The sequence below is a fragment of the Bos taurus genome, chromosome 8, assembly GCF_002263795.3.
Source record: "Bos taurus isolate L1 Dominette 01449 registration number 42190680 breed Hereford chromosome 8, ARS-UCD2.0, whole genome shotgun sequence".
NCBI classification, from domain to species: domain Eukaryota; kingdom Metazoa; phylum Chordata; class Mammalia; order Artiodactyla; family Bovidae; genus Bos; species Bos taurus.
In genome coordinates, this window is record NC_037335.1 from 61,628,236 (window position 1) to 61,639,253 (window position 11,018).

Sequence of the window (11,018 nt, forward strand, 5' to 3'; positions counted from 1 at the left end):
GCTAGAGTCCATAAGTGGCACCTTCTTTCCTTGGCAGAGCTATCCGGCAGTACACACTTGTAGAATAATGGGATTGTACTAGGTTTTTCCTGGCTCTCAAACCCCACTTATTTACTAATGCATTCCCAGAGGATTCCTTGATTCCACCAAGTTACTTGTCATAATCGCTTGATGATCTCTTTGAAGAAAAACAGACTGTGGGCTAGAGGCTTATACCCTTAATAAGATTTGCAGTTTGTGGAATAACTTATAGAATGTTAACAGAATGAAGTCTTTTCCTTGGAGGGAAGTGGCCCTGACCTGCTGACACTGTTGACAGTAATGAGATCAAAGAAGGAATATTTAACATCCTTGCAGAGGACTCAACATAAAAAAAACTAATTAGGTAAAAATTTTTAAAGCATCTTCTTTTAAGAACTTTATTTTTATATAATGTCGTACTTAGAAAGTTGCAAGAATAATTACAGTCATATACAGAGAACTCCTGTATATCCTTTACCCAGGCATTCCAACTGTTTATGCGTCATCCTGTTTATTTGCTTTGTGCACTTATATATTTCCTTTTGAACCATTTGGGACAGTTTGAGAAAAGCACCCTTTTTATCTTAAGTACTTCGGTGTGTATATCCTAAGAATAATGAGGCCTTTCTCTTCCATAAGCGCATTACACTTACCAAAAGCAGGAACTCGGATCTGGCCCACAGCTCATATTCACGTTTTGTCCATCACACTTCATTGGTCTTATTTCATCTGAAGCAATTCCTCAGTCTTTGCCGTTCCTAACCTTGACATTTTGAAGAGTAAATTAGCCATCTTGCAGAGTATCCCTCAACTTGGGTTTACCTGGCATCTCCTTATGATTAGATTCAGGATATACATTTTCGGCAGGGAATTTACAGACGTGTTGCTCTGCTCCATACGCATCACAGTCAGCATGTGATGTTGGTTTGTCTTTAAGTTTATAATCTCTCCACTTTGGAGTTACTTCTTTTCTTTTTGTAGTTAGTTTTTGGAGAAATACTTTAAGCCTCTAAATATCCTGTTCCCCATCTAATTATCACCCATGAGTTTTAGCCTGGATTGATCATTTTTGCTGAATGAAGTACCATGAAGGCTACAAAATGACAAGTGATATTCTCACTCCCATAGTTTCTTACACATTTACTGTTGGCATTCTGTTGTTAAGGAGAAGCTTTCTTTTCTCTTACATTAAAAATTTTTTTTGTTCATTTAGTATGGACTCATGGATTATCCTGTGAACAGTTACCAATTATTTTGATGCTCAGATTGTACCACATTTGGCCAATCTGAGTTCCTTCAAGCTAGCTCTTGTATCCCTGTCTTTTTAAGGATACTTCACAAGATATTCTAGCCGCCTTGTACTTTCCTGCTCTGGTCCTGGATCTGGAATCAGCCTTTTATCCAAGGAGCCTGGATAGATGACATGAATGATTGGCCCAGACTAAGAAGTGAAATGCCATTCTGACAATCAAAACAGATGGCATCTTTGGCTGCAGTCAGGCAAAAACTGGTTTCTAAGCAGGGGTGACAGGTCACTCAGACTGTACTAGAAGGCCAGGCTAGGCTTGACTTCCATTTAAAAGGATGATCACAGTGAATGGGCCCAATGCAGTGGCCATAACTGCACCCTGTGAAGTTCTAGACAGGAAGGGAGAAGGAACTAGTGGAATGAGGGTGTTCCTACTGGGAGACTACCCAAGGTTGGAATAAGCCCAGCAGGCCCCAGGTGAGTCCACCATGAAGACTGATCAGAGAAGAAACTGTGCTATTGGAAGGAGAGGGAAGAAGGTGGGCCCAGTGATGTTACTGGACCGGTGTCAGCTCATGTGCTGTTCCAAGACCCAACTCTGGCTCTTGTCTGGTCTGGCCACAGCATGCCCACTATTCACTATAGCCAGGACCTCCTCTGACTACAGGGAGCAGTGGCCTCAACAGGACTGGGAGGCCTCGGTGATGAAGCTGTATTGGTTTTTTTTAAAGTATGGTTGATCTACAATGTTTTAGGTGTACAGCAAAGTGATTCAGTTATACATATATATCTATATCTGCTGCTGCTGCTGCTGCTAAGTTGCTTCAGTCGTGTTTGACTCTGTGCGACCCCATAGACGGCAGCCCACCAGGCTTCCCCATCCCTGGCAAGAACACTGGAGTGGGTTGCCATTTCCTTCTTCAATGCATGAAAGTGAAAAGTGAAAGTGAAGTCGCTCAGTCGTGTCCGACTCCTAGTGACCCCATGGACTTCAGCCTACCAGGCTCCTCTGTCCATGGGATTTTCCAGGCAAGAGTACTGGAGTGGGGTGCCATTGCCTTCTCCAATATCTATAGTTACCTTTTTCAGATTCTTCTGTTAGTTATTACAAGATATGAATACTGTTTCCTGTGCTATTCAGTAGGTTCCTGTTGTTTATTTTATATGTCATAGTGTGTATCTGTTATTCCGAAATTCCTAATTTATCCCCTCCCCCCATATTGGTCTTTGTTGTGCTTATACACTCCCATCGGCAGGCATCAACATTGAGCCTGACTGGCCAGCAGGGAAGTCTAGGGAGGCCGCAGGGTAAGCTGCTTGGGTGGAGAACAGCCAAGACCTGTGAGGTCCACACAAGGGTTAAACCTTCAACTGTGGCAAGGCACCCTCGGGAGGAGACTTAGCTGCTGCAGACAAGCAAGCAACCCCAGGGAAGCACAGCTGCCTTAGAGAACCCTATCTTCTGATCCATGATTTCTGTACATAAGAGCTGGGACATACCTCCTGAGGTGCAAGACAGGACTCCCAAACTCTGTGTCTTCCTTAAGCTTTCCAAGACCCGCCCGGGCCACTGAAGTGGATCTTCCAGATGCTTCCCCAGCCACGGAAAAGCCAAGATAGGATGGGTGGCCGGTGTTCCACTTATGCCTCCAGATGACTTGGCAGAACATGGGCACTGTATGTGTGTGTGTCCTGGCTGTTCCTGTTATGGAAGCCCTAGGTTAACAGCCTTACTCACACCTCTTCTGCATACAGCCTCTTAACGTTTGGTAGGGAACCTGCTGCTAAGTCACTTCAGTCGTGTCCAACTCTGTGCGACCCCATAGATGGCAGCCCACCAGGCTCCCCCGTCCCTGGGATTCTCCAGGCAAGAACACTGGAGTGGGTTGCCATTTCCTTCTCCAATGCATGAAAGTGAAAAGTGAAAGTGAAGTCGCCGAGTCGTGTCCGACCCTCAGCGACCCCATGGACTGTAGCCTTCCAGGCTCCTCCGTCCATGGGATTTTCTCCGGGTAGGGAAACTACTGAGCCTTAACAGGCATCACCATTCAGAACACAGTTCCCTCTGGGGAGAGCAATCAAGATGGTGAAGTAGTACGATGTGAAGCTCACCTCCTCCCACTAATACATCAAAAATATACCCACATGTGGGATAGTTCTCACCAAACATCTATTGAGCCCTGGCAGAAGACCTCAGACCCCTGAAAGAGCAAGAAAATCTCCACGTAACAGTAGGATGAAAGAAAAGGGGGGAGGGGAAGGAATCCAGATTGTACCTGTGCTCTTGGAAGGAAGCTGTGAAAGAGGAAAGGTTCCCCCACCCTGAAGTCCCTTCACCAGCAGAGATCAGCCAGAATATAAAGGAGCTTCAGAGCCTCTGAGGAGAGCACAGCCATCAGTCTGCAGCTGCTAGAACAGATAAAGACCCGTATAGACGGTCAGTGCTATGGGTGTGCACTCCCCAGCCTGATAGGTGTCCACTGGAGTTCATGTCCACAGTCCGGGCGGGGGCTGGGTGCAGAAGCTTAGGCTTCGGAGATTAGACTCCATGAGAGGACCAAGGTGAACTTCGTGCAAACAGCCTGAAGGGGTTGGGGTCTGGTAGCACCGCACCTGAGGGTGTACTCAGAGGATGCCTGGGCCACCTTAGAGGGCAGGCACCATTGTGTGGGCAGTGAGTGAGGGGAGGAGCGAAACCCACTGTTACAGCCTTTATCACTGCATCAGCTCTCAGGCAGCAAGACACCATCCAAAAGAACAAGATCTGTCACCAACTTTGAAAGCTGCTGCCCCTTGGATGCAGGAGTCATCTCTAGTGGCTGACTCGGCCCTTTGGGTTCCAGGAGACATTTCTCCAAAGAAGAGATACAGATGGCCAATAGACATGTGAAAAGATGCTCAACATTGCTAATTACTAGGGAAATGCAGATTAAAGCTATGAGGTACCACCTCACACTGGTCAGTATTCCATTCCTCATAAAACTAAAAACAATTACCGTATGACCCAGCAATCCCATTCCTGGGCATATATCCAGACAAAACGAATCCAAAAAGATATGTGCACCCCTTTGTTCATAGCAGCACTATTCACGATAGCCAAGACATGGAAGCAACCTAAATGTCCAGTGACAGATGAATGGATCAAGATGTGCATATATACAATGGAATACTATTCAGCCATAAAAGAACAAAATGAGGCCATTTGCAGCCACATGAACGGACCTTGATTGAGATTATCAAGTGAAGTCAGAGAAAGACAAATACCCTAAGATATCACTTATATGTGGAATTTAAAATATGAAAAACGAAGGCTATAGGTCCCTCAGTCGTACCCAACTCTTTTCAACCCCATGGGCTGTAGCCCACCAGGTTCTGGTGTCCATGAATTCTCCATACAAGAGTAATGGAGTGGTTAGACATTCCCTTCTCCAGGGCATCTTCCTGACCCGGGGATCGAACCTGGGTCTCCTGAATTACAGGCAGATTCTTTATTGTCTGAGCCACAAGGGAAACACCTTATGACAAAACGAACCTATCTACAAAACAGAAACAGACTCATGGACATAAACTCTCAGCCATAAAAATAATGAAATTTTGCCATTTGTAACAAGGATGAATTTGGAGGGTATCATGCTTAGTGAAATAAGTCAGAGAAAGACAAATGCTCTATGATAGCACTTATATGTGGAACCTAAAAAATAAACTAGTGAATATAACAAGAAACATACTCTTAGATCTAGAGAACCAAGTAGTGGTTACCAGTGGGAGATGGTGAAGGACCGGGAAGCCTGGCGTGCTGCAGTCCATGGGGTCGCAGAGAGTCTGACATGACTGAGCGACTGAACAAGTGGGAGAGGGAAGGGGGAGAAAGGTAAGGGTAGGCGATTAAGAGGTACAAGCTACTATTAATAAACTACAAGGAGAATCAACTACAGGATATTGTACAGCACAGGGAATATAGCTACTATTCTATAAATGGAGTATAACCTTTAAAAATGATGAACCACTATGCTGTACACCTGAAACATACATCCACTACACCTCAGTTAAGAATATTTAAGAGAAAAATTCTAAAACTATCCTAAAAAGTCTTAATTAAAAGAGCACTTAAATACTAATTACTGGCTTTCTACCCAAGTTATGTGTAGATGCTAAATGAGTAAAATTGGGGAAAACGTGGTCATGGATCTGAAATCCCTTTGCAGGCCATTAGGTCATCCACACTAGGGACTTCACTGTTGCTCTTCAGAAAGCGCATGGGGCAGGCGGCCTGCACCACGGTCCCTGACCTGTGAGGACACAGACATTAAAACCTGGGATCCTGTGGGAACAAGCTGAATGGACATGATGGCCCTGGTCTCCCGCCTCCTTCAGTGGAAGCTGTGGTACCTCTGGGAGGCAGAAAGGTGATGGGCCTGCATCCAGTACTCAGGACCCCCAGTAGATACCCAGACCAAGGAAAGTACCCCCCAAAGTGCCTCTTAAAATATAGAACTTTATTTTGGTTGCTGAGATTTTCATAAGCACTTGGTTCACAGAAAAGTCATTTGTTACAAAATAATAAAAGGCAGCATTTTGTACAGCAACTCACATTGGGGCCACAGATAAGTGCAAAGAACAGTGCTGGGGAGTGGAGGGACCCACGCTCTTGTGCCCCAAGTCCTCAGGGAGGAGACTGAGCCCCCGACTCCCTCTAGCCACACCCTACCCGACCTGGGAGAACAGCACCAGGGGCCTGGCAGAACCTGCCTGGGACGCCAGCTGTGGGCATACAACCATGACCTTACCAGGCTGGTGAGGCGCCGCATGAAAGGCCAGGTTGGCGGGGGAATGTTTAGGTTGAGCCGAGCCTGTCAGGCTCCCTTCCTTGAATAGTGGGTCTGAGACCGCCTGGCTCTGGAACCTTCACACATTCACAGTTGAGCTTAGCAGAGCCTTCCTGTCCCTCTCCTCAAGCTACTAACCCTCCCCGTACCCTGGGCTGGGGACACAGGCGGTGACCTTCATGGAGCTTACAGGTGAGTCAGTGGACAGGGATGGACCTGGGTAATTTCTAAGCAAGACAGAGTGTACCCTGTGGGGGCAGAGGAGGCTCAGAGGGCAGAGTGCTGCCATTCACATGGCGTGTTGAGCCTGGAAGGATGGGTGGGACCTGGGTGTGCATAGCTGGCGAGGAGGGCACGCCCAAAGGTAAGGAGAGTGTGAGCCAAGGCACAGAGTGGGAAACCACGGTAGGGTCTGTAAAGGCAGGTGGTCGGTCATCCATGAGAATGTGGACACAGATGGGGCCCCAAGCACCTCCATCTCCACCTGTCTGGCGCCCAGCAGGGGCGGCTGGTCTGGGTGTGCTTGTGGGATTCGAATCCTCCCTGTGCTGCAGGCACTGAGTCAACTATGTCCTCCTGAGTCTGGGGGCAACTAGAGGGTGGAGCAGTCAGGTGAGTCCTTGCACTGCGCAGCCCTCACCTGCACACCTAAGCACTTGAGGGAAGCCTTCTCCACACGCCCCTCCTGCTTTCCCAGTTGTCCCTGGGGCAGCCTGCCGAGAGAGGCTCCTTATCTCCAGCTCCTACTCCTTCAAGGTCCACATCCAAGAGAACTGTGTCCTTAGGAAACCGAACCTCCAGCCCCCTCACAGCAGAGTGGGTGCTGCAGTGTCCCTGGAGAGTCAAGGTGAGGGCTAGGAAAGGGGATGACTCGGGGGCTCTTTCCATCTCCCTGGAATCACTTCTGTCCCTTAAAAGTAAATTCGTTCTTCCCTGAGAAGATTCTGGGTTTGGTGTGTATAGTTCCCTGTAACTCAAACAGAAAACCCTGGCCAAGGTTTCAGAATCAATTTCCCCAACTCTTCATCATCTCTACAAGAGCTCGAGGGACTAGAAACCCACCAACTTCTGTTCCCTTTTTCTCCTTGAAAAATAATTCCATGGTTGGGGAACTAAGATCCTGCAAGCAGCACGCATGGCACAGCCAAAAATACCAACCAACCAAACCAACACAAAACCCAAGCTCCTTCCTGCTGTGGGCTGTGGAGCTAAAGGGCTTTGGAGGTGCCTTGTTCTCAGTCCCCAGAAGACTTGAGAGCCTGCTTTTCAGGGAGGAGGAGATAAGATGAGCAGGAGCCTTCACAAGTGCTACTTCTTCCCTCCGTGAAGGCTGCAACCTCTTGGCCCGGTAGGGCCCAAGCCTGACAGCAGGGTATGTGCCTGCTTCCTGGGGTCTTTGGACGCCCCCCAGCTGCCTCCTCCTGCAGCTCTCCATTCTTACAGGATGGTGCAGAAGATGCTGCGTTTGCTGTGGTAACCACCTTCCACATGGGCTGTGATCCTGGTTGCCATGGCTGTCACCTTCTGCCCACCATGGGCAGCGGAGGGGCCTCGGAGAGAGTTTTCAAGGTGAGGCCGTGCTGGTGGGTTCGCCAGGCGCCATGTATCAGACCTGAAGGGGCAAAATGAGAATGCAGTCTTTGAGGGTTTAGAGCATTTGCTGAATGTCCTGTACAACCTTACCTTTGGCTCAAGATCCAGGTGTTTAAATTGGGGTATAGGTTGTGTCTCCCTAGTTAAAGTGATAGCAAAAGGGGGTGGGACATGCATGAAGCTAAATCCAGTTCCAGCTCTGCCTTCAGTTCTGATGCAACCCTGGACAGGTTCCCTCTCGTCCTCTATTCCTCCATCTTTAAACAAGGATCTAGATAAGACCAGTGAGTTTCTCTTTTTTTCTTTCATTCCTCCAGGCCCAATTTTTTTTTCCCATTATGTATGACCATGAATGTTATGCAAGCTTTATTCATTCATTTACCTTTAGTTTTTGGCCATACCCTGTGGCATGTGGGGATCTTAGCTCCCTGACGAGGGATTGAATCTGCACCCCCTGCGTTGGAAGGCAGACTCTTAACCACTGAACTGCCAGAGAAGTCCCATACAAGCTTTATTAATCATCAGCAAAAATTAGAAGCTACCTAAATATTCCTCAGCTGATGAACAGATAAACCAAGTGGTGTGTTCATTAAGCGACAAAAAGAATGAATGACAGTTGTGACACCACAGGGGAATCCGGGATACACTGGGCTAAGTCTAAGAAGCTGGGCTCGAAAGACTACATGGTATATTATTTCTTTAGATGACATTCTGGAAAATACAAATCTACAGAGGGCAGAAACTGATGGGTTTCCTATCTCTTAAGCTTTTGTGGAGGTTATGAAGGGTTGGGGAAAATCAAATGATAGTGATGGTTTGATCAGGACTTTCTGACCTAAGTTACAAGGAATCACCTGTAATACATATCAAATCCTAAACTGCTTAAACCAGCAACATTGTCTTGTATTTTTATGATAATATTACAAGTAGGGCTGGCAAGGTGTGGGCAGTGTCAGAGGCTGGCTACTAAGGGGTGAGTAAAAGCCTGGGGGTATTTGTTCAAGGGGCAACAGTGGCCACAGCAATAAACACTCATGTGAGACCTCAGATATGCTACTAGGTCACAGGACCTTATTTTATCTTAAGTTGGTGCTACGGACTTTATTAAGTGGATTTTACTAAGGCTCAGAGATGCTGAGTAAATTGCCCAAGGTCACATAGCCAGTAGCTGGCAGAGGTGAGATTTGAAACCACATACCCAGACTCTTTGAAAGCTTATTCCCTCCTAGGGAGTCAGGCTCAGCTCCTCTGCCCAGGCCCAACACAAAGGTCAAGCACAGGCCTTTATCTGACCAGAGCTGAAAGCTGGCATGACTAGAGCAAGGGTTGCCACAATCACTAGGCCTGGCTTCCCCAGTGACCTCGCGGTGGTTCTAGAAGATTGGTTTAGGCACCCCATGCACTTACTTCTTGAAGACCAAGAACCTGTTGTTCTGTATAATGCATTCTTGGTTGTTTGAGCTCTGCTGGAAGATGGTCTTGTTGGTCCTGCCCTGGAAGATGGTGTTCTCCTGCACCAGGGCCTTGGCGTGGCCCTGCACTGCAATGCCGGAGGCCCGGAATGAATGGATTCGGTTCTTTATTACCTGGGAGAGGCAGCCAAAGCTTGTCACACCTCGGGGACTGGTGGGAAGCCAGGTGAATGAATCACCAATTATAAAACTGAGGGGTACAAGCACGCTAGGTAAGTCAGCACTGAGCCAAGGGAGCTCATGGAAAGGCTGTCGAGCAGCCAGAGAACCAGAGAAGGCTTCCTGGAAAAGGTGATGGATAAGCTGTAGGAGTTTCTCAGGCACAGAGCAGGGAGAGATGTTCCAGGAAGAAGGAACAATGTGAAAAGGGCCCTCAGACTGAGGAGGTGGAGCCGGAAGCAAGGGCCACTGATGGCCCAGCTGAGACGACAGTGAGCCCTCCTCTGCCTTCCCACAGTGCTTGGATGCACAGCCAAGGAGTTCTTTACTCCTTGCCGAAGTCAGGGACTCACGAAGCCACAAAGCCGAAAGGAGGCTCTGGGACTGTAATTTCACATGGGCAGGGACTGGGTCTGCTTGGCTCAACAATGAAACCCTAGCACCCAACTCAGTGCTTTGCTTAAAAGTGGAGCTCGGAGCTCAAGGTCCTGTGGGGAAGAAAACCAGGAAAAGGAGCAGACACAGCACTGAGGGAAGTGCCCTGGAGGCAGGGGTGGGCAGAGACGCCTCAGAAGCCAAAAAAGGGGCACCTCCCACAGCCTGCACCGCCAGGGAGGGCTTCCAGAAGACAGTGACAGCCAGTGGGGAGAAGGCTACTCTGGGTAATGGGACAGTGTTGCAAGGCCCCGGGGCAAGACAGGTCCTCAGTGAGATTAGTCCTCTAGGAGGAGAAAGCTGAAATAGCCCTGATCTTGACCTGAAGACCATGAAGATACCTCAGGGGGCACCCCCACCCCAGTTTCCTGCCAGTACCCCTCCTGTGTGAAGTGCCCCCTGTCTCTTGCAGGCAGGGTTTAGGTGGCACCCTTGCAGACTGCTGAGGGTTTATGGTTTTGTTTCTCAGTAGAGAGGGCAAGAGAGCCCCCCTAGGACTGGCATAGGCACGCACATGACACACACACACACGTGGCTCTCCTGGGACTGGTGTAGGCACGCATGTCTCACACTCACACACACACACACACACACACACACACACACACACACACACCTTTGTGTCAGACATGGGCAGCAGCTGCAGCCCACTGCCCCGGTTGCCAATGATGTCATTTTCCATGACGGTGCTGTCACCCTTGGTGATGACGCCATGGCCTCTGTTGTCATAGATACCATTGCCCCGGAGCTCCACCTTGCACTGGGCCTCGATCTTGACCCCACTCTGGCGGTTGCAGGAGATGCTGTTGTTGGCCACACGGGTGAGCTGACTGCTTTGGGCCACAGTGATGCCCCTGACTCTGTTGGCGTGGATCACGTTGGTTACAATGTGCAGTGCCTCACTGCTCTGGATGTAGAGTCCTGAGGCTGTCGGGGGAGAGGAAGCACAGGGTGGCCCCAGGGTCACTGCTAACCAGACCAGGAGGAAAAGCCTTCTCAGAACTGTGCACCCAGGAAAGGAGGTAGGGAGGAGAGGGAGAGGCAGCCCTGGGGACTTGCATCTTCCAAGCTGGATAACAGAGCAGGAGGAAACCTAGGACCAGCAAGGAAACTCTGTTCCTTCTGAGCCAAGTGCTCAGTGAGGGGGACGGAGACACGCTGTGAAGAGGCGCCTGAGACTCAGCTGGTCCTCTGGCCCAGGCACTCATCCTGCACTGGAATGCCTCCTACAGTTGTCTCCCCCGACTGCCGTCTGTACCTCCT

General features: G+C 48.8%; 1 protein-coding gene across 5 annotated transcripts in view; it reads right to left on the minus strand.

Annotated features, from left to right (window-relative positions):
* Positions 1 to 5,745: 5,745 nt before the first annotated feature.
* Positions 5,746 to 11,018, minus strand: part of FBXO10 (F-box protein 10) — a 42,613-nt gene continuing 37,340 nt past the window's right edge. For 3 of the 5 annotated variants that reach the window (XM_024995993.2, XM_010807981.4, XM_010807980.4), the window contains 3 exons: positions 10,372 to 10,682; positions 9,097 to 9,275; positions 5,746 to 7,708 (listed from right to left, as the gene is read on the minus strand). In XM_024995993.2, coding sequence (XP_024851761.1) covers positions 7,534 to 7,708; positions 9,097 to 9,275; positions 10,372 to 10,682 — 665 coding nt within the window. In that variant the 3' untranslated portion in view covers positions 5,746 to 7,533. Of the gene's footprint in view, positions 7,709 to 8,516; positions 8,520 to 9,096; positions 9,276 to 10,371; positions 10,683 to 11,018 lie in introns of all 5 variants that reach the window. The other 2 variants (NM_001144076.1, XM_059889285.1) reach the window with 2 other exon arrangements.